This window comes from Ascaphus truei, chromosome 1 (genome assembly GCF_040206685.1).
Source record: "Ascaphus truei isolate aAscTru1 chromosome 1, aAscTru1.hap1, whole genome shotgun sequence".
Taxonomy (NCBI): domain Eukaryota; kingdom Metazoa; phylum Chordata; class Amphibia; order Anura; family Ascaphidae; genus Ascaphus; species Ascaphus truei.
This window is the reverse complement of record NC_134483.1, coordinates 73593607-73618149: the sequence shown is the minus strand read 5'-3', so window position 1 is coordinate 73618149 and position 24543 is coordinate 73593607. Positions and strand designations below refer to the sequence as shown.

The following is a 24543-nucleotide window of genomic DNA, read 5'->3' as shown; positions in this document are numbered from 1 at the left end:
AGAAGGGAGAGAGAGAGAAAGGGGGGAGAAGAGAGAGAGGGGGGGAGAAGAGAGAGAGGGGGGAGAAGAGAGAGAGAGGGGGGAGAAGAGAGAGAAAGGGGGGAGAAGAGAGAGAGGGGGGAGAAGAGAGAGAGAGGGGAGAAGAGAGAGAGAGGGGGGCAGAAGGGAGAGTGAGAGGGGAGAAGAGAGAGAGGGGGAGAAGAGAGAGAGAGGGGGGAGAAGAGAGAGAAAGGGGGAGAAGAGAGAGAGGGGGGAGAAGAGAGAGAGAGGGGGGAGAAGAGAGAGAGAGGGGGGGCAGAAGGGAGAGAGAGGGGGAGAAGAGAGAGAGAGGGGGGGAGAAGAGAGAGAGAGGGGGAGAAGAGAGAGAGGGGAAGAAGAGAGAGAGGGGGGAGAAGAGAGAGAGAGGGTGCAGAAGGGAGAGAGAAAGGGGGGAGAAGAGAGCGAGAGGGGGGAGAAGAGAGCGAGAGGGGGGAGAAGAGAGAGAGAGGGGGGAGGAGAGAGAGAGTTATTAAGTAAAATTTTTATATAATGTGTTAATTTAATAAGTTATATCTGTCGTTATGTTAATGACAAAGTTTACATAATTTTGCATTTGTACTTTTAAATAAATATTTAAATGGTTATGAAAATTCTACTTTTGTTGTATTTATTTCATTTCTAATCCTGTATGCAGGGGTGGTTGAGGGGTGGGGGGCATCAACGGACGGATATGTGGGGGGAGAGGCGGTGGAATATATAGAAGAGGGATGATATATAGATATAAATATATATATATATACATAAATACATATAGAGTGGGTAGAGAACAGCGTGGAAGAGACAGTGAAAAGAGGGATGATAAATAGAGATATATATATATATATATATATATATATATATATATATATGACGTGTGTGTGTGTGTGCGTGCGTGTGTGTGTGCGTGTGTGTGTATATATAATGTGTGTGTGTGTGTATATATAATGTGTGTTTGTGTGTGTGTGTGTATATATATGTAGCCAGGTCCCCCCTTGCGCCCCCTCCTTCTGATACGCGAGCCGCGCGTTGTTTGTAGTTGCGGCCGGTTGCTAGGGACGCGGTCGGGCCGGTTGCCGGGGACGCGGTCGGAACGGTTGCCGGGGATGCGAGCGGGCCTGTTGCCGGGGACGCGATCGGGCCGGTTGCCGAGGCCGCGATCGCGTTGCTGGGGTCTCGGCGGTCCACGGAGCAGGGCGCCGCCATTGAAAGACAGCTCGCGCATGCGCAGTTAGAGCAGGTTCGGGAGAACGCCAGTCAGCTCGCGCATGCGCAGAGGTAAGCCCGCGAAGCCCTAGCCTACCAGGGAAGGTATTGGCCAGGGACTACAGATCCCATGAGACTTAGGGAACCCCATGTGACGCCAGGGAGCCAATAGGGCTGGAGGAGCTCCCTGCTTGCAGGGAAAGGATACATTTCGCAGGGTTTTTGCACACAGCAGTTGGTGACTGGAGCAGCTAGGGGAAGGAGGTAGGGTGCAGGGGTCAGTGACTCTCTGCACTAGGCCAGCAATCCCCTAGGCCCCAGATAGCCCTGAGTCATCCTAACTGAGTATTGTAGGGACAGGCCCTAGGTTAGGGACCCTGCCCCATTATCTATTGGCTAGTAGTGTACCACGAACATTGATCGGTTGCTAAGAGGGAGCTGGACTATCTCCACGGAGACCAAGCTAGCAGTGACTGCGGCCTGCTGGCAGCAGACAGACCCTAGCCAAAGCAAAGACTGTGCGGAGCTGCGGTGATATTATCCACGCCGGAATTCACCCCACGCGTAGGAGGATATCCCGGCGACTCAACCCCAGTGGTATAGCAGCACCCGTGGCTGGAGCCCGGGCAAGTAACCCACAAACTCACGTGCACCAACAAGGCCTATCACCAGACATAGTGGCTGCGCAGTCACACACACACATTGGTATATGACTTGGGAGTGCGAGACATTGGGTTGGGGTTACTGGACACGGGGTGGGATCACTCTTTGGAAGGTTAGCGTCCGCCGTGACGCCTAGAGGTGTTAGCGTCCGCCGTGACGCCTAGAGGTGTTAGCGTCCGCCGTGGCGCATAGAGGTTAGCGTCCGCCGCGACGCATAGAGGTTGGCGTCCCGAGTGACGCAGTAAGTATCTCCTCTAGAGAGGGGCACAGGTTATGTAAGATGTTGTTGTTATATGTTGTGTTACAGAAGAAGTACAGTCACTAGGTAATATATATATCACTGTGTGTGAGTATTGATTGTCCTGCGAGTAGCCACTCCCCTCTGGTGGGAGCCATTGCAGGTGGAGGCGCTGCATCATTGTAAGTTAGAATCCCTCATATAAGTGCCCCAGGTTCCCCGTGGCGGAAGCTCAGCCCTCCTGCGAGCCAACAGGTATGCACCACACCTATGGTAACCCCGTATGTTCCTCCGCACCCACAGTATAATCTGCGATTGAGGGGGGGAAAACCCGTTACATATATATATATATAATGTGTGTGTGTGTGTGTGTGTGTGTGTGTGTGTGTGTATATATATATATGTGTATATATAATGTGTGTGTGTGCATGTGTGTGTGCATGTGTGTGTGTGTATGCATGTGCGTGTGTGTGTATGTGTATGCATGTGTGTGTGTATGTGTGTGTTTGCGTGCGTCCGTGCGTCCGTGCGCGAATATATTTATCAAAGTTGCACAATGTTAATAAATAATTTATTCTCACAACATGTCTTTTTTTTTTTTTTTAAATATTATATAATATACACACACACACACACACACACACATATACACACACACACACAGGTTCCCCAGTGACACACAGACCACTTCAAAGTGACACACACACACACTGACAGCTACCAAGTGACACACACACACAGTGATACCCGCCTCCCAAGCGCGCTTGCTGTCTCCTCTGTCAGGACAGCAAAAAGCTCCTGGTAGCCCGAGCTTCAGCAAGCGAGAGCGAGCAGCAGCACCTAAGCGCCCACTATATCCGAGGCCTCACTGGGGAGAGCTGGCAGCTTGAGAGCAGAAAAAATACACAGAAAATATACAATCCTATTCCAGGACATATACTATTCTGTAGCCACAGGGTTATATGCTACTGTAGATATACTGTAAGTATGGCCAGATAGCTGAACGCATCCCAGCACAACAAGTCCTTTAGTCTTTTCTTAACTTTATTGAAGGAGTTACAGAAATGGAAAGGTTCTTGTGGGTGTTGTTGTGTGGGTAGAGTGCTTCTCTATGTGAAGTGCTCCTGTATCAAGGGACGGTCAAACGGATTGCTTTGCAAGGGAGTAAGCAAGAATGGTAGTACATACTCAGAAGCTTGGGTAAGAAAAGGAAGTGTGTAATGTTTGTCACACAGGAATAGGGACAGGATTAAGCTACCTGTGAATGCAGACAGCGGAGTATGGAAAAGCCCATTTAGCCAGGGGAATTAAAAGGGTTGTCACGGCAACCAACTTCTAGCAGGTTGGAGAATTGGGAAATATCTAAATGTATCCATTCCCACCTGTACTAGGAGTGATAGCTGCAGGGAAAGCTTACATCCAAATAAAGGGCTAGCAGGCAGAGCTGCAAAAAAGGGGGGGAGGAAACAGGGGGAAACAGAAATAGACAATCCTGTTCCACGACATATACCAAAGTTTAGAAGTATGAAATAATACCTGCTGCCAGCATATTGGTGTAGTGGGGGTGTTCTTTTAGTATTTAAAGCATCATGCCGACTTATTCATTGCCCCCATAGTAGCAAAAGGGTTAAAGTGTCTTAATATAGTATTACTACAAATATAGGCCAAAAGCCCAACTCTCAGTAGCATAATGGCACATAATATATTGTATTGTATTGTATTGTATGTCTTTATTTATATAGCGCCATTAATGTACATAGCGCTTCACAGTAGTAATTTATTTATTTATTTATAAAATATTTTACCAGGAAGTAATACATTGAGAGATACCTCTCGTTTTCAAGTATGTCCTGGGCACAGAGTTAAGACAAATAGATGTTAATACATGTGGTAATCAAATAAATAACAGATAATATAAATAACAGATCATGGGAATAAGTGCTTCAGACATAAAAGTAACATTAAGGAAGAGGAGTCCCTGCCCCGAGGAGCTTACAGTCTAATTGTTAGGTAGGGAGAACGTACAGAGACAGTAGGAGGGAATATATTCAATTTTTTATTTCTTCACGCATAGAAGTAAATCATCTCAATGTGGGGAAGTGTAAGTGTTCTGCATTAAGCAACCTTCCCACTAGACTTTGCTAACAGATGTGTATAAAAACTGATTTTAGCTGACCAAAGCTCCTCTTAGACCTCGTTCAGGATGCTGGCTTCGGAGGGAGGGCGTGCTGCCGTGCGTGCTGCCGTGAGAAACAAAGTATTCAATTTGAATACTGGTTGTCAGGGTAGCAACCGCCCTGTCTCCGAAGCCAGGAGTTGAAGCTGACTACAGTTTCAATAAACGAAAATTTTATTTTTTGGAGCTGCAGCAGCGTCACTGGGACCTAGGCAGCCAATGAAATCATTCTTCAGAATGATTTCATGACTGCAACCTCGATACTTACCCTGCTGTGTAACCCCGCCCCCTCCCCAACGCTGAAAAGTCTGCTGGGGGATAAACACAGATCGCCCAGCAAACTGCCGCACTGCCTCCCTCACGCCCTCCCTCCGAGTCCTGCAGCTGGCACCCTGAACGAGGCCTTAGACTGATTACAGCCTCCTACAAGCACTGCGACGGATGAAAGGGAAACATGAGAAAGTGACATTAAGGAACAGTTACGTTTGGAAGGGGTTTCCAAGCTCCAATTTTAAAATACCCTTAAAGCTATGGCTAATATATATAATTAGGGACTAGTGAAGGTTTAATATCAAACTGAAGATAGAATGCCAAGGTGGTTCCAAGTTGCAGTGATAGGTGAAGCTGTTTTTAATACAGCAGGGCCCCGCTTCTCGGCGAACCGCCGATACGGCGGCACCGAGAAGTGGGCCGCCATGTTGGATCAAAAGTTGCCATGCGCAGAACAGGTGTTGGCGCCCAGCGCGCATGTGCAGACCGTAGTTTGCGCGTGCATACCGTAGGTTGCGCGTGCAGACGATTGGACGCGCATGCGCAGAACGGCGAAAATGCCGGTTTGCACATGCAGAAAACTGAAAATCGCCGGATCCGCTTTCCGGCGATTTTTCACTATACGGCGATTTTTCACTGGAACGGAACCCGCCGTATACCCGGGGCCCTTCTGTACAGGCACACGCCGGTTTAAGGACACTCACTATAAGTACACTCGCGAGTAAGGACATATCGCCCAAAAGGCAAACGCCAGCTCACGCATGCGCCTGTCAGCACGTCCTGCACAGCAATACCAGCTCCCTACCTGTACCGAAGCTGTGCACAAGCGGGGAGACTATAGAGCCTGTTACACATGCGTTATTTACATCAGTTATGCACGTATATGACGTTTGCAGTACAGAACATGCATCGATAAGTGGAAAAAAGGGAGTGCTTCACTTTAAGTACATTTTCACTTCACATACATGCTCTGGACCAATTGCGTACGTTAATGCGGGGTATGCCTGTATATGAATTAGGGGTCATGTTGAAGTAACCCTGCACATATGACTTTGCTGCAATATTTTTCTGAAATAGAAAACGAATGAAAGATTTCATAATGCAATATATCCTAATGATGAAGTGTAAAAATAAAATGATGTACATTTCTAAAATAAAAATATTTTACCAATAAAATGCTCTTATTAAGGATCATTTCATCCAGCATGTAATGTTTTTTCAGGCATTTAATGTTGTCACGAACGGCACACTTGTGTATGTGACAAGGGTTAATACACACAGCTACTGTATCTAGCTGATTCACTTATTTTCCCACAGGGTCACTAAAATGAGTAGTATCTCCCGTCGCAGTATACCTCAACTCTCTACCACCACCAAGATAATTTAAAGGCTCTTACGTCATTGAAAGATGCGCTAGCCAGCAGTGCGATCCTGGGGGGCCCTGACTATAGCACGTGGTTCCTAGTGCAAACCAATGCCTGTAGCTGTCCTCGGTCCCCTGTTTATCACGGAAAAATATGATTTAACATACAAAAACGATTATAGCAAATGTGTCCCAAAATGTAGTTACACTTTCAAAAGCATGCACAGTTCAATTAGAGCCCAAAAACCATACTTACTACATTTTAGATTTAATATACAAAATAGTACACTGCTTCGTTACAGAAAAATAAACGCTACGGGAGTATGCAAAATGCAGACAATTTTATCAAATAAACAGGATCAAAACAGAAATTCTAAATACATTACGACATTACAATATCAGATTTCTCCAAGAGGTCGTGGAGATTGGAATATCAGAATTCACGTGTCTTTTTTGGCATAAGTGAGTCCTGTTGAATTCTAATTTCATTTTCCCAAATGCATGGTTTTTATCCTAAAACCCCTGCATTCAGAACAGGATAAGCTGACCTTTTGGGGTGTGTCCTTAACTCTCCCTCACCAATCTCTAATTACTTTTTTCTGGCTTGGGGACCGAAAATAGTTTTTTTTAATTGAAAATGCTGAGTATAAGAATCCCTCATAACTTTCTTTCTATAATATAAAAGGAATAACATGATGGTTATAGAATAGCTCCCTCCCATTCGGTTTCCTGCATCCGGGGCTGTACACATCATGTGATAACTCCGGGAGTGATTATATAATGTGGAAGTGCAGGGGATCCAATGGCACTCTGGTGCCGTCAGACCATGGGCATTGTACAGGTTAAATCTATAGTAGAGAAGTGTCAAAGGGTCTCAACTGTGTTGTGGATTTTTTTGTACATTTTTGGTTTTCATAAAAAATTAAGGGGCTTATGCAGAGAGCAACGCGAGTTACAGGGAAAACGGCAATAAAATAGCCCCAGAATTGGCGTTACTTATGGGCGTATGCAGAAAACGGCTTTACCTTCTTTTTGCAGATGGTAGCAAAATTGCCAAGTATTTCTGGCGACCTGGAACACGCCATATTATAGGGCAGAATGGCGCGTTCCAGCGCTTCGATGCTACTGGCATACCACCCTATCTGAACATGGCGAATTTACCGTTCTCGCCACGTGTTTGGCAATTTTTAAAGTAAAGAAACCTGCTGTGGCGGATTTTGTGGATCTCGCCATGTTCTCTGCAGGACAAGCTTCTCTGGTGCGTATTTTCGCCAAAAGATGGCGCTATTTCCCTTCTCTATCCTCTCTGCATAAGCCCCTAAGTGTTTATTACACACTGGGCAGATTTCTTGCCAGATAATTTCACCACTTTTTTCCCTTGATGCATGTGCCCTAGTGAGTATTTTGTGTGTGTACACACACACACACACACACACACACACACACACACACACACAAGCTGGCACTGAGAGCACGCGCTCTTACCTGATCCTCCCTCCTGTCAGCCAGAAGATTACGCGACTTCTGGCGTCGGCAGGAGCAGTGAGAGGAAGGATAGCAGTGACCCGGTGGCTGCTGCTGAGCTCGGGAGCCGCCGGGTCACTGCTACGTGGGGTGCCACCACGCTGCTGGGCCTGGGGCAGCTGGGGGAGTTGTCCCAGCTCTCCCCCCTTTGGTGGCCGCAGAAAACCTGAGGAGTGCTCATGGAACGGTGGAAAATCACTGGTCTAAGCAATGACTACTTTGATGTACAGATGTAGCTAGCCTTACTGTCCCCAGTGCCGGAGATGAAAAAGCAAAAGTCTGCGGTTCTGGGGACAGTGTCTGCCGCGATCGTGCTGTGGGGAGTTCAGTGTTAATGTTTTAGTGCTGTGACTAACACGGTCGCGGCACGAAAGCTGTTACGGTTTGCTACATCTGTAGACCAGACAAATTCAACCAGTATTCATCCACAGTGTATTGATACATTGGGGGTTATTCATTAAACCTGCGATAGTGCCAATCTGGGTACTATTGCAGGGAAACTGGAGTTTTCATGCGGTAGGAGTCCGATCGGCACTATTGCAGTTTCATGAATAACCCCCAATGTGTATAATTTTATTTAAATATATATATATATATATTAAAATACTATGGATTTTTTAACACCAGAATTCTCGGTTTGGAAGCTTGTTACATAGACCTACAGTAGAACGCTGAATAATTTAATGAAGTTTCCCATAATACCACTTAGATTGTTAGCTCTCCGGGCAGTGATTTCCTGTCCTATTTGATCTTATTTGTTGCACTTATTGTACAATTATTCCCTTTAATGCACTGTCTCTCTTGTACAGCATGAAGTACAGCTATCGGCGCTATATTAATAGATAAACAGTACATACATTAGCTGTAGTTATGTTTCGGACACCGTTTTGATTCTCATGCAGCTCATATTTGCCTGTACAGTTCTCTGACTGTGTGACTGTACTGTGCAGCTCAGTAACTGTGCAAGGTGCAAGATGTCTCGTCATAATAATGTCAGTCAGTTTTTGAATCAAGGCTTAAGACTACTCCACAATAATCTTAATTGTAAGAAGCTTATTTGCCTGACCTCGTTGAGACCGTCTGTGTTGGCAGGTTTAAAGGTAATGTTTTAAAGAAAGCACACGCTAAACAAATGTCTACATTGAAAGAAATATGTTGGTTTAGGTTTGTTTGTGCTGCGTCATGTCAGGTAATGTTCATAGAAAATGTCACAGTCCGTTCAGTGTAGTATTTTTAGGACACATATTATATAGCCTTCCTTCCTGCTTCCCTCCCTGCTCACGCCCCCCTCCCTTACCTTCTCTCTGGCGTCAAAGGATGCCGCGGGATCATGTGACGTCACATGACCCCGCAGTGTCATTTGACGCTGTGTTGCCATGGTGACGCGTCGCTGAAGAGAAGGTAAGTGAAGTTGCAGAGGCCTCACGCGATCCCCCGGCATTAATTTAAATGTCTTGGGGGAAGAGTGAGGGGCCTCTGCAACCGCCGCGCCCCCTGAACATCTGGCACCCCCCAGTTTGCGCACCGCTGGCCTACACCTTTCAGGGTAGAAAGACATATAGGTGGGAAGATGATTGTGCAAATAATGTAATGTATAATTTCATAATAACATGACCATTCCTACTTTAAAAAATGGTCAAATACTGAAGACTCAGGCATATTAAAAGTACTCTTCCCTTTGTCGTCTATTTACCAGTGGGATCATTGCCAGATAATCAATATTGTGGTATTTTAGGCAAACCAAAGTTGTGGAAATTAAATGGTGCTGTGATTACAATAGGAAATATGTTGAAGACGTAAACAAGTACAGTAAATATGTCCATGTGAGGTAGTGGGGGTGTTGGAGTTCTGCATAGTTAGGTTACTGGTAGTTACAATGCTGCTGGTCGCCTGGGAACAGATTGGCTGTAATATTATAAAATCACGATAAGTAGTGCAGCTGTTGACATAGTAACACTGACAGTGATTCAATAGCCTAGAGAGCCCTATAGTGACTTTCTAATTAATTTGTTTACCTGCTGTTACTTTACTGGTGGCCAGGTGTCAAGTATTGCCAACCTACAGTACCATATCATCACATGGAAATACAGGACATTTGTCAACCAGTATGCACTAGGATCCATGCTAGAAAACACTAGTGTCATGATAAGATATATGTTGTGAATTTTGTTTTTGTTTTTTAAATACTGGGAAATCCAAATTAAACAATGTTGTGCTCTAGATAACTTTCACGTTCCGTTAAAGCAAGGTCCAATGGAATAATAGGGAATGGGACATGTGACTGCAATGCAGAGTCAAGAAAAAGATAAGTAGTTTATGGCAGCTAAAGGGTGTTAAGCGGGATGGGGCAGGGTACTAGGGGTGGTACAGTAGCAGGAATGTTATAATGTGGGAAGCTCGTGTAGGGCGGTCAGCCATTATAGGAAACCACTGAAGGAAGAAGTATTGTGAGTTTCTATTGCTAGTTAGTATCAATTAAGACATTACCTTTAACACCATGAATAGGGTGGATAGTTTGGATAGAAGGGAGTCCAGGGAGACAACTAGGACATGTAGTATTTCACCTTGGGAATTAGGCTTTTTGATAGAATTAGGAAAAAGGCTTTAAGGGACGGTGGGGCACGGCTTAGGGGGCAAATTAGGGAGGATGCAGGAATAGATGAGGATTTTAGGGAAGTCGATGGAGTTTCAAATATGGTGGAGGGGGAGGAAGATGGTTTAGGGCACAAAAGAGGGAACCCCAGCCTGTCCAGACGAATGCAACATCGGGAAGGAAGATGAGAGACTGGTGCAGAAGCCCTGTGCAAAAAGAGCTGTAGGATCTCCATGGGCTGTCACAACCGGGGAGTTGCAGGCCTGGACAAGCCGGCTCCAGGGAGGTCTGCACAAGCGAGCGACAGAAGTCCCCACCGGAAGTAATCCACAGCCACGTGGGGGAGCCACCAGAGCGAAGCTGCAGGCTTGCAGCAGGCCAGCTCATACACAGCACCACCAAGTGGCAGGAGGACTTAAAAGCATCAGGGGGGCAACCAGGAATGTGAGAAAGGCCAAGGCAAGGGAGGAGAAAGAACACGCTTACCATGCGTGCAGGAGTCTTAGGCCTCGTCCAGGGTGGAAACAGGCGCGCTGGCGCTCCAGCGCTGTGCCCTGCTCAGCTGGGCGATTCCTGGCCGGCTAGGTGCGCGCTCGCCTGGGGGTGTGGCCACGACGTCACGGAGCTGGTTCGCCCTCATTGGGCGAACCGCTCACGTGACGCGCTTACGAGCAGCAAAATCAATTTTGCTTGCTCGGCAAGTGGCTGAGTGTGGAGCAGGCGCACCCGCGTGCTCAAGCAGGCCACGTGCATTGTCGCAATGTGTCCAGCGCGAGCGCACGCACCCGCTCAGCACCACCCTGGACGAGTCCTCACAGTGGCTCAGTAGTGCAGTGTGGAAACAGCAAGCAGCACAGTGAAGAGAGGATGCTCCCGAGAATTAATAAGAAATGGAAGATTACAGCCAGAACCGACCTAGGGCATCTAGATCAGGAGAAAAAGTCAGCAGAGGGAAAGAGGTAATGCCTGAAAGAAGAGTCAAGGCCCTAGATGGTGGATACAATGTACCTAGGGTATGGAGTTGGGTAAATAGGGCTAATAGCTCAAGTATGGTGCAGTCATGGCTGGCGCTTTTGGGCAAAGGCTGTTGGCAGCAAAGAAAGCAGGAGTTTGCTGCTCTTCCCCGAGAATCATAGTAAGTGGCAAATTCAATCATGAATGCTCTCATTGTGGTGGAACGCTCTCAGCATTTCGTTGTTTCAAGAAGGGGAGAGGGGAATTTTATAGACCAGATGCTAGAGAAGCTCAAAACAAGGGTGATGACGCCAGTGAGCATGTACGAGATGTACATATCTAACCATGGGCCCAACAGGAAAAAAGAAGCCAAAATTATTAGGGAAGGCTTTACGGTCTGGTGTTGGATTTCGTTTGAAGAAAATTATCAATCATTTTTGCCAGATAATCTAGAATCGGAGTGCCAAAGTATGGGGGTAGTGGAGGAGAAATTGTACAAGCGGGTAACTTTCGGATAGGATGGCAGGTCCAATTGTTGATGGAGAATTTGAGAGTATCCACACTGTGTTTGGTACCTAAAAAGGAAGTGGGTAATTTTGGGCTGATACCCCGCCTATCATATCCAGAGGGTGATCTGGTGAATGATGTTATAGTTAGAGAGGATTTTAAGGTGTCATATACTGTACATCTTTTGACAAGGCCCTGGAATTTTTGAATGAGGCAGGAAAAGGGGCGCTATTGGCTAAAATTGATATTGACTCTGCATTTTGTTTGCTACCGGTGAATCCGGCATGTTACCATCTGCTGGGGTGTTGTTTTAATGAGCGTTTCTATGTGAATATGGGCTTGCCGATGGGGTGCTCCATTTCATGTTAATATTTTGATTTGCATAGCGCCTTTCATTAATTGGTTGTTCGTCAAGAGGCAGGGAATAATTCAGTTTTTCACTACCTGAATGATTTTATTTTTGTGGGCCTAGCAGAAAATGAGTTATGTCTTCACTTACTGTGTACTTTTTAAGCTATAACAAGAAGCTTAGGGGTGCCATTTGCAAACGATATGACCAAAACAGTGTTATCATTCCTAAGAATAGAAATTGATACAGTGGAGATGCTGTTTAGGTTGCCTGAAGAGAAGATAAATAATCTTTCAGAATTGTTAAAGGTTGTTGTAGGTTCTCTTCTGGAACCAGGATCACATGTGGGATGTGAGTGAGTCCAGTGGTTTAACTCATCCCCTTTTGAGAGCACAGAGAGTCTTTTTATTTTCTTCAACTTTAATGGGGGAGTCAAAGACAAATATAAAGGGTACTTGCAGATGGTAATGTGAAGGTGCTCTGTTATGGGGGGGGACGGTAAAAAAGGATGGCCTTGCAGGGGTGTAATGGAGGAAGCATGCACTGACTAAGCCAGCTAGTTAGATCTCAAAGCACATGTTCATGTGGCTGGCAGGAAGAGTCAAAGGACCATTCCATAAAACAGAAAGGGGCAGAGGAACAACATGGCTAAACCATTCTCATGGCAATGAGAAATGGGAGGTTGCAAGGGCATCCAGCTAGTGGCTGTGTAAAGAGGTAATGTGTAAATAGTGTATCTTTACACATGTAGCTAGCTGCTGGAACAGGGGAACTAACAAGCAACTGAACTAGGGAGACTGAAATCTGTGAGTTTCAAAAAGACACAGAAAATGTGTAATCCTTTTCCAGTACAGGTTCAAAAAAGGTTACATTACTGAGTCACGTAGCTTTCACGTGCAGGATAATGCCATTGGGAAGGGTGTTTTGTAGTAGTCTGTCTTGGCTACGAAAAGGGTCAAGAGTCCACACCATCACCATCGTTTGACCAAGTTGCTTAAAGAGGAGGGGATATGGCAGGTTTTCACAGAGGCACACAACGGAAGATCGTGTTGGCATAAGGAGGAAGTAAATAATCAGGATATTTAATTTTTTATAGTAGCGACTGGTTCCTTGGCGTCCGGGGCCTTTTTAGCGGGAGAATGTTGTGCGGAGCAATGGCCAAGAGAATGAATTGATGCAGGTTTAACAAAGAACTTGGTGTTGCTGGAATTGTTTCCATTTTGGTAGCAAAAGAGGTTTGAGGTTCAAACCTGAGAAATAGGAGGGTTTTTATTCTGGACAGACAATATGGGGGTTGTACAGGTGGTTAACGCTATGTCGGCAAGCTCTATACCAGTGACCAGGTTGCTGCAGTAACTCGTTCACCCTTGCTTAGAACAGAATATATGATTTAGGGCACAACATCTCCCAGGAGTTAAAAAATACTAGAGCAGATGCTTTATTTAGTGTCCAGTGGGCTTATGGAACCTGATTTCAGCAGGTTTGGCATTTTCAAATTATTATTTATTTATTTATAAAATATTTTACTAGGAAGTAATACATTGAGAGTTACCTCTCGTTTTCAAGTATGTCCTGGGCAAATTATTGGGATGGAAGGATGTAATAAACGAGCTTGTGATTAGGAAGGCTTTTAAAAGTTGGAAAAATGGGGCCAAAAAGGGCTTTTAAGAAGGCGTATTTCTTTCGAGTTGTTGAAGTAACTTTTGGTAGTTATAGAGGAGATATGTTTCCAGTGTTATGACGTTAAACTATTTAGGGTAGCCTTGCATTGGCCTTTTCTGGAGCATTAAGGATTGGTGCTCCCTAAGTGCTATTAAAATAGGTGGAATTTTATGTTTTAGTTTCAGGGGATTCTGAAGTCTAAAATGAACACACAAGGAAAAGACACGTGTAGTTTTGTTTACAATGAACAATCAATGTTGTCCTGTAGCAGTTTTTAGAAGTAAGACCGGCAGGAGAAGTATCATTGTTCGCACATGAGGATAGAAGGCCACTGAAAAGGTACCGGTTTGAGAGAGGGCTCAAGATGGGTTTAGCCAGGTTGAATGTGTGGCCGGAAGAATTCGGTACTCATTCTTTCAGAATGATGGGGTTGAGTGCGAGGGAAGTAAAGCAGATTGGTTGTTGGGAATCTTAATTATTCCAAAATCTACGTTCACCCAAATCCATTATAACGAATATGTGGCTGGTATTTGTTTTTTTTAAACAAAAATGGTTCCAACAGTTTGGATTTTTAGACATTTGCATAAGAAAACATATGGTAGGTATCTTGGAATAAAGTCAATCTGGGTAACACGGAGAACGATTAGGGGATTTAGTTTGTATTATTTTCTGGCAGTAAGCAAGTCCAATTAGGAGAGTAGTTAAAGGACCTATTATTTTGATCATTCACACAGGCGTGACAATGACTTGGGACAATTAAAGACGGTAGAGCTGATAAATGCCATGATTTGTGTGGTCAGAAATGGTGGTAAGGGTTTTATGGAGGAGTGCGAAAAGTGGGCTGGCGATAGAAAAATTATGTAGAAATGTGAACGTTGCAGTTTCTCATTTTGTGAGGCAGGTTGGGGGAGTTGTAGTAAGGCACAGGGAGTTTGAAGATGATAACAAGAATCTGTTAATGAGTGATGGGGTTCATTTGAATGTTATCGGCTTGGACATTTTTAACGTGGGGCTGCACAGAGTCATTAAGAGAGCACTGGTATTGTGTGAGGGCTGCACCCATTTCAGGTGTAAAATGGCCTTCCTGGTGGCGAGGTGTCCTTGCCAGCTAAGGCATGTGATGGAAAATGGAAAGATGTTTTGCGCCTAAATTGGTAATGGGAAGGTAGCCGCAACACCTTCAGCTTTGTGGCATGGGTTGCGCTAATAATAATAATAGCATGCACTTGTATAGCACTGCTAGTTTTACGTAGCGCTTTACAGAGACATTTTGCAGGCACAGGTCCCTGCCCCGTGGAGCTTACAATCTATGTTTTGGTGCCTGAGGCACAGGGAGATAAAATGACTTGCCCAAGGTCACAAGGAGCAGACACCGGGAATTGAACCAGGCTCCCCTGCTTCAAACTCTTAGTGCCAGTCAGTGTCTTTGCTCACTGAGCCGCTCCTTCTTCTAATCTTTGGTTAGTTATGGTTAGTTATGCACTTATAGTGAAAATTGGGTTGTGTGTTATGGAGCTGGCAAGGTTATATTAATTAATACTGACCCCATTTAAGGAGGCCAAATAAGGTGTTTTATTGGGATTTGGGTACGGCGGCTATTTTTTATTTAAGGGATCAAGGATTCCAGCAGTCAAGGAAAATCTGTAAGCAGTCTGGATTCTTGCTCTCCTATTCTAAAGCAGGAGACATTTTAATGGCACTATGCAGAATTTGCAGTCCCCCCCCCCTGGATTTTTTTTTTTTTGCATGGTTGGGAAGAAGGGGGTTCACACTCCTTTCTTGTTCCAAAATGCATACCTGGTAGCTCTGATACTGCCCTCTCCAGTGGATACAAAGAGACTGTTCACATTTCCTGTGTTCTGCCACAAGGAAACTGCAACCTCATACCATGCGGCTGCCTATTGGCACATGTGATGCAGGGGATTTAAATACATGGAAGTACCGGTGCTACCTTTCCCAGCATGTATCTCGGGAACAGGCAGTCCTTGGATCTGAAATTAATACGGTTCAGCTCCAGGGACCACCTACGTCCTACCCACGGAAAAGGGGGGTGGGGGGGATCAGGTTTTTATTTTCTCTGCATTAATCTTGCAAAATGTGGTCTACTGCTGAGCTATTTTTATTTATTAAAATGAGAATGACATTTGACCACATGGCCATCATATTTTAGTTTATACATGTTAAATAATACAACAATAAACATGTCTTGGTCACAAAATGATTAATTCGACAATATTGTTAAAACCAGATGCATGGTACAGTACATATGTAGGAACGGAGACGTCGGGAAAGGAATCATTGTTTTATACTAGAACATTATATTGCATTAATGAACCGTTTTATCAAACAGTAGGTCTAAAAATAAGTGCGTCACTACATTAAACATATTGCTTCTTCTTCGCTAGAAGAAGCATACATTCTGTTCAACTGAATTAAATTGTCTGCCCTGTAGTCATTTTACACAAGTATATGAGTTGCAGTTTCCCTATTGTAATGTAGTACAGTACTTACAATAAATGATTTATAAAGTACTGAAATTGCAGTCATTTCTACACATAGAAAAGTACACAACATGATGCTGTAGTTAGTAATGCATTGGGTACCACAAGGTAACATGTTTAGATTCCTATTGTAACAGTTTTTATAGCAGAGAGTTAGAGCAGGCTGGACACGCGCGCGGCGGTGACTGATAGGTCAGTCAGAGAGGCGCCACTCAGCTCGGAGAGGGGATTCGGAGAGGTCCGTGTCACGGGTAAGGGAGAGGAGTGTCGGTGTGCTGGGTGTCAATGAGTGAGCGAATGTGTTGTTGAGGGAGTGTGTCAGTGTCAGGGAATGAGGAAAGCTCAAGAAAAAAGAAGTGGCGTTATATAGCTGCAATCCACATCAGCTTAGTGCTGATAATAAAGATAAACATTTTAATGATGGTTACATTTATTGTAAAAATGGCAAGTACTAAGTTAGGCCGCAGGCGACTTTATTTATTTATTTCCGCCCCTCTGATGATGCGGCCTGAGTATTTCAGTCGGATTTAGGAATTGCCACCAGCCTATTCTGTGTATGAAAGTCCTGAGTTAGAGACATTTCTAGGAATTAAAGGAGCAATCCAAGCATTATCTGGCATGTGGGATTTTTTAAATAAGTCAGTTCTGTCGTATTAGATAATACTTACATTTCTTATTTTAAAATTCAGCTCTTAATGCTATTTTTAATGAATTTTAATATACTGAGCATCTTTCTATAGCAGATTTTAGCCCACCTCCCCAGCAGTGCAAGATCTTTGTAACACTTTCCTGTTTGTGATCATTTGTTGCCAATGTTCCCAGCAGTTTGAGCTGTAAACTGCAACAATAGATAATGTTACCTTAGGAATATCAGGATACATTGTAGCTGCTGAGTTACACTGACTAAAGGATTGATTTGTAACTGAAAGGCAACCATTTAGTGAACCCGGGGAAGCAGGGTTTTGCTGATCAATCATGGGAGAATAAATGGATCGGAAGTTTAGGTAATTAGTTTTCAATAAAGGTAATCAAAGGCTGCATATATTAAAATATTTTTATTCATATTTTTTTATGCTACTTGTATTGCCTCTTTAAGGGTTTATCATCAATAAGGGTGGGCACTTTAAGGGGTGTTCTGTCTGTTGGTGATTAAAGTAATCACCTCATAACCTTAGTACAATGCCCACAATGTAGTAACATCAATGACCACTACAGTTATCTGTGTGTGCTTCAAAATGTTAATGTTGGGCACCACATACGTCACACACACATCCCATGCTATTGACTATATCATTGTTTTGTTTCCTCTTTTCTCTCTGCAGTGGAGGAAATACACAGCACACAGTATACAGTAGGTAGTGTAGGAACCTGCTTACAGGCATACCCCGCTTTAAGGACACTCACTTTAAGTACACTCGCGAGTAAGTACATATCGCCCAATAGGCAAACGGCAGCTCACGCATGCGCCTGTCAGCACGTCCTGAACAGCAATACCGGCTCCCTACCTGTACCGAAGCTGTGCGCAAGTGGGGAGACTATAGAGCCTTTTACAAATGCGTTATTTACATCAGTTATGCACGTATATGACGATTGCAGTACAGTACATGCATCGATAAGTGGAAAAAAGGGAGTGTTTCACTTTAAGTACATTTTCGCTTTACATACATGCTCCGGTCCCATTGCGTACGTTAATGCGGGGTATGCCTGTATAGCGTTTTCCTTGATGTGGTTTCAGGCCATATTGAAATTAATCAAATAATTTGTCATATTGCATTGGGGCGTCTTTGTTTACGGTTGTATGTTTGCGGTCACTTTCCCAGTAGCACTACAATTAGCACAATTAACTACTGTATATATTATATTGTGGGACTGGGTTTTGAGCACGCTAAGATTGTGTTTGTCTAATGAAACATTGCTAGAACATTATTTCTTCAGCACTCTAATGCAGGGGGGCGCAAACTTTTTTCCCTGCACCCCCCTGACGGCTGTCCCCTCGCTCCCGCGCCCCCCCCCCAACCCCAACTTACCCGCGCTCCGGCGTAATGACGTCACGTTGCCATAGCAACGTGACGTCACATGACCATAGCAACGTGACGTCACATGACCTCGCAGCGTCATTTTGACGCCGCGTTGCCATGGCGCCGCAGGGAGGAAGCCGCCGGAGCCACGGTAAGTTAGGTTTACAGAGGCCCTGCAGCTCCCCCGGCACTTAATTTAAGTGCCTTCGGGAAGCGCGCGGGGCCTCTGTAAACCCCGCGCCCCCCGTCGGCAGTGTCGCGCCCCCCCTGGGGGTCGCGCCCCACAGTTTGCGCACCGCTGCTCTAATGTACACACACTCTGGAGTAAGTCCCATCTTGATCTTCTCTGTTGTTCCTAAAGGTAAGAGCCGTGATGGTTCTTGCCGCCACTGGAGAATGAATGGAGAACTGATAGTGTTTCTAAATATTCTGAGCGTTTGTGGGGATGTTCATCTGTCAGTGATCATAGTCAGTAAATTAGTACATCAAAGCTGTGCTGCTCAACTCCACTCCTCAAGCCTCTCCCAACAGCTCAGATTTTCAGGATATCCCAGCTTCAGCACAGGTGGCTCAATCAGTGGTTCAGTTGAAGTTTGAACCACCTGTGCTGAAGCAGGGACGGATTGAGCCACATGTGCTGCAGCAGGAATATCCTGAAAACCTGACCTGTTGAGGCAGGCTTGAGGACAAGAGTTGAGCACCCCCGCATCACAGCAGTCTTGGAGAAACATATGAGTTACATATTGGGAAGAGCTGCCAAGAGAGAAAACTGATCCGATAGCATGACGTTCCATTGCTGTGATTGGTTTGTTTTTCAGTTGATTGCGTACACTCCGAGACTGCTCACGCTGATGTAAACATGTGAGCCTGAATGGGAGAGGGGGACGCAGATTTGGACAAGTTAAGAATATACCTCTGAGAGGAAATTGTCTGAATAAACTGAAGAAGTTAAGCAAGAAAGAAAGAAGCAATGTTTTTTCCGCTTGTCACAGTGTTGGAAACAATACCCATAGAAATGTTTCCACAAAACACTCTGATGCCACTTTGGCTTCAGGTTTTGCTATAGTTACTAAACTTAAAGTGTATCCTTCCATAATACAACTAAAAGTGTATAAAAGTCAAACGTTGTATTTAAATCTGTAACTATTGCATGCTTGTAAAAATGTTACACAATGATGCATCTTTATTCCTTACATAGACCCCTTATCCCAGGGGTTCTCAACCCCAGTCCTCAAGCCCCCCAACAGGTCAGGTATTAAGGATATCTCTGCTTCAGCACAGGTGGCTCAATCAGTGGCTCAGTCAAAGAGCCTGCTTCTGCACTGGTGGCTCAGTCTTTGACGGAGCCACCTGTGCTGAAGCTAGGATATCCTGAAAACCTGACCTGTTGGGGAGGGGGGGGGGGGTGTCTTGAGGACTGGAGTTGAGATCCCCCACCTTAGCTGAGTTCTACCGGTTTCCATGCCAATCCTCTATGCTGCATGGGATTACTCTGTGTATGCTGCCCCCTCTTCCAGTCTTAGATTTGCTTTGCTGACTGACAGTAGGAGCAGCACAATAAAGATATATACAAGATATATATATATATATATATATATATATATATATATATATATATATATATTTAAGGTATCATACAATACTGAGTATGGAATCTGTAAGAGAGGGCAGCTGTGGTTTCTGACAAATCATGTGTGATCTGCAGTTATTTACCATCTCCAGTATGCTTATTATGATTGCTATACATTTAAATGAACTTGTTCATATAAAAATGACAAACTAGAACAGAATTACTGTAGAAATGAGTTCGATAAATTAGAAAGTAAGGATTCTCTAAAAATGATGTTCACTCCCTCTAGGAATTATTGTACTAGTGTAAAGAAATGTACAAGTCCATATGCCACCAAAAAATCTTGTTAAATGCATTCATGGGAAGGTGCGTGTGCGTGTGCGTGTGCGTGTGATGATATATGAGAAAACTGAGCACCACTACTTTTTTTTTTTTCTAATAAACATATTGTTTTTTTTGGGGATTTTTAAACTGGCTTCATTTTGGAAGCCTCATAACACTGTCTATTTTACAGTAGTCAGACACAGTGACACTACTTTTTAAACCCACCCCTTGCCGTGTGTGTGTGTGTGTATACACACCAACTATTCTCTTTAAATTACAGCAGCGCATGTGAGAGGTGTTTTCATTGAATGCTATTTTTGTAAACAGATAAACAGATTTAGCCAGGGAGATTCCCACTTTATTAAAGCAGTAGCTGCTGTGATAGAGCCCTGAATGCTGACAGCTCTTTACTAGGGCAGGTGTCACTCAGCAGGCAATCCTGGTTATCCCTCCCAGCCTTAGTTTTTAACTGTCCATATCTTTGCCCCAGCACATGAGAACACCGGGAGATTCCCCCACACCATTAGGAGGGCTTCATGGTCTCTGCAGGGTGCCTCCTGCACGTCTGCCTGGCCACTTTCCATCTGGATCACATTTGCCAGACGGCTTTAACAGTGTCCTTTCAATGGCCTTTCTCTGGGATCCCTTGGGAGCCGCCGTCCCTCGATTATCACCGCGATCCAAGATGCGAATGAGATTTTTGAAATCCTACAGGTAGCTATGCTTAACTCTTTGTGCTACCGTTTAGTTTTATCTAATGTACTTGTAGTATCCATTGATACAGTATATATTAGAGTGTGGAAACTGCACATGAATATAGTTTATTCTCAACTGCTGTTCAGAAACATAAGTAAAAAATACGTAGTTGCCTTGAGATTCCATTGATTTGGAAATAATGTGTGCATACAAATGTATTCGACACACGTAATGTTACAGTCTCTGTTTACTTTATTCTGGGACCAAATGGATTAGCATTTACAGAACTGATAGGCTTAACGTGACACAAGTTAGTTGTGTCTAAGTTTATTTAACCTTTAAAAGGAGGACTAATGCATAAAACTAAGCTCTTGTGATATACTGTATACGTGTGTATGTGTGTATCTATATGTATATATATTATTGTGTTTTCATGTATTTACTAGTATTTCTTTATTTCAATATTTTTATAGTTGTAACTGTATTATTTCTGTTTTGAATACGTCCACCACCTATGCTTTTTTTAAAGGTACAATTCTTATTCTTCAAGTCACCTCGGATCATCTTTGTACAAATCTTGTTTGCTCTTTGTAGACAAAAACTTAATGAATCAGACTGCTCTCCTATGTGAAAGGTCCTAAAGGATGCAGGTGCAAAAGGGTAAACATTTATAGCAAAACAGAGGACCCCGAGAGGTAGGGTCAGAAAGCACCCCCGAATTATGCACTCAATGCCTAGTCAATAGTATCCTGGCAATTTTGCCCACCTTGTTTGATATAATGGTATCATATGTATTACCCTAATACTGTGTTACCCCTGGTCCTACCTAGCATTTCACTCCCATATACTTAGCAATAATAGCAATTCTATTATAGATTGTCACTATCCTTTACAACATAGTGATTGTCACCGCTACTGCACAGGATATATAGGGGTTTCACTTATGTATATGTCTGCAGCTTTAGAGGACCCAATACCTATTAAGGAACAGTCATTTGAACTTATTTTAGGGTTCCTCTGACTGCACTACGAGGATCTTTTATGGTTTTTAAAATTTGTATGTTTAATGAATTAGATGTAATAAAACTTTATTATTTTTATTTTAGCCCTTCTCTTTCGGACTATAGTATACTGTACCACATAGCAGAATTATTCGTTTAGGCTATTTATGCCGTATACTATTTACTAGGAATTCGGGGGTGCTTTCTGACCCTACCTCTCGGGGTCCTCTGTTTTGCTCTTTTTAGACTCCTTTTTACATTTCATACCTGAGGACATACATTGTTTACGATAATTAATTGCTCGTGCACTCATTGCAGAATAGTATACATTGCTTTCCTGTTATTGAAAAGCATTTTTTAATAGGGATTGTACCTTTAAAACTATGCATGATCGTCTCAATATTTGTATGATGCTATGAAAAATGATTCTAGTTCTATCTGAAAAGCACTTACTATCATTGTACTATACAGTATATTCAAAGAAATACATAAATTACTTGTGACTTCTTGAAGACTGTATGTTATATTTTTTATTACATAGCTATAATTGTGTGTACAGTTCACTCACGCCTTCTTCAGGATCATGGTAAGCACGTCTTTAGTTTTTTTATGTTCATGCACTAGGATGCTAGAGGGGTCTGCAAATGATGCCGTGTTATTCATTGCAGGCCTTTCAAGCACAGATTTTGTGTAGAGAGAACTGCAGAGAAAACAATGTAGTCACCACTTAAAATAGACTATTCAAACTGCCATCTTTAAGAGAATCAATTAGGTTTCAAAGTAGCAAATTTTTTCCTGTGAACTTGAATATGGTATTTCCACTGAATTTGACTTGTTATTGGAAATCATTCGGGAAATATAGAAAATTCAGGGGTGTTAAAGTTCAATCCGCAAAGTCTACCAACAGGCCATGTTTTAAGGGCGAGTATGCAAGTACTGTAAGTTTTCTTCGTAGTAATGAAGCCTTGGCTAATTGATTTAAGTATGTGTTAATTAGACAAATCTTGAAAACATGACCGGTTGGTGTCTCTCAAGAACTGAGCCTTCGTACCTATAAATTACGTGGATATACATTCACTTTTGAACTATATAAAATGATTACAGTTTTTTTCTGCTACACAGTTGTGTGCTGTGTGTGCTTGTGTACGTGGTTATTTACGTTTCCATTTCAAAACCTATGAATGCAAATAAGGAGACAAATATAACACATTTTCCTTCCACTCCCATCATTTCCATAAACTGCTTATTGCTGGATGTTAATCTTCTTTCCTTTATCTCTACTTTTGCCTCCTCTATTGCTGCTTCTTATTTAGGTGACAGCACAACAACAAATATTTTAAATGGGGATTACTTTTTGTATTGAGAGAGACGCTATGGGGGCTGGCACCAAGGCTGGTTCAACCACTAGGGCGGTCGCCTAGAGCAGCAACAATTTGGGGTGGCAAAAAAATGAGAATTCCATGTAGCAGCAGGGCCACCGACAGGGTGGGACCGCTAGGACTGCTTTCCCAGGCTCGGTGAGTCGGGGGTCTGGGCACCCTGTCGGCAACCCTAACATGTGCTAGATCCACAGAGGGGGCCTGCTGGAGACCGGTGAAAGTGACAGGCACCTCCAGCAGGCCTCCTCTGATAAGTCCCTCTGTGGTGTGGGCCCCCTTCATCCTCCAAGGCTACAGGTAAGCACACACCCCTTCCTCTGTTTTCGACCTCCCTGTCTTCCCTGGCCCATTCCTTTACCCCCAGGTCAATACCTCCTCCTCCCCAGGCACATCATTACCACCCCCAGCACATAACTATACCCCACCCCCTGTCAAATTAAAGATTATCAAGATTTTATAAAATCTTTGATAAAGCACCTTAACAGGTGCGAAATGCGCCAGAGGACTTTGTTTTATCAGAGATATGTTTGCCTAAGAGCCGAAAAAAAATATTTTTATCTCGTACTGTAGTTCCACGTCCAGCCTTCTTTCATCTCACTGCTGTGCATCGCCATACTTTTGTTTTTCTTCAGTTGCTGTTGATCTGCAGGAAGAAACGCCAATAGGGAACAACTTTCAATAATGCTGGTAGCATTGGTGCAAGAGCCTGTTTATATATAGCTAGTGGGATATTGATTTTTATGGTGGGACCTCTGGGGTTGATTAGGTGAGGTTCATTACAGAGGGCACACTCTGTGCGCCTGTTTCCTCTTCTCCTCCCTCCAATCATTGGGTCAGATATCACCCTACGATCCACACATATATAGGCCCAGCTTAAGATCCCTCTTTATATGGACATATTTATTTGCACATGGCTCCCATGAATAATACATGGTACCAACAGCCCATATATACAGTAGAGGCAACTCTTATTCTAACAAAAACCAGTGGCAATTCCCCAAAAGACCCAGGAAACACCCAGGTACATTCTGAATACATGCCTTAAACTTTCCTTAAACTAGCCCCAGCATTTCTGCATTGATTAATGGCCTATCAGATTAACAGCGGGGGTCCCTGGCAGTCCCATTCAAACTGAATTGGAGTGCCAGGGATCCCTGCTGTGTTAATCCTATGGGTCGTTAGTCAATGCAGAAATGCCTTAAACGTGCCTCAAACTAGCCCAGAACATACCCAGCACATACCCAGCACATACCCAGAATGTAACCCGGCTAGTTTACAGCAAATGTTAGAATAAACGTTGCCTCTACTGTATACATACATATGTATGTATGTATATATAGACATGCAGATGAGCATACAGTTGTATTTACATTTGCATATTTGCTTTGCTGTGGAGGGTTTTTGGCACCTTTTTTACTCACCATAACTTAACTCAGTATGGTAAACCCCATCCTTTAGCTTCTCTGCATACCCAGTTTACCAACCCCACACTGATGAGACCCATAAAGGTTGAAACAGCTGTCTGTGGGTGGGT

At 43.8% G+C, this 24543-nt stretch overlaps 1 protein-coding gene across 5 annotated transcripts in view; it reads left to right on the top strand.

The window, feature by feature from the left end:
- PDE4D (phosphodiesterase 4D) overlaps window positions 1–24543 on the top strand; it is a 1562913-nt gene that overhangs the window by 1226968 nt on the left and 311402 nt on the right. The window contains exon 1 of one of the 5 annotated variants that reach the window (XM_075589597.1): window positions 20163–20647. The exons of the other annotated variants lie outside the window; for them this stretch is intronic. Within the exon in view, the coding sequence (XP_075445712.1) occupies window positions 20427–20647 (221 nt within the window). The 5' untranslated portion in view covers window positions 20163–20426. Of the gene's footprint in view, window positions 1–20162; window positions 20648–24543 lie in introns of those variants that run through there. 5 annotated transcript variants of the gene reach the window in all.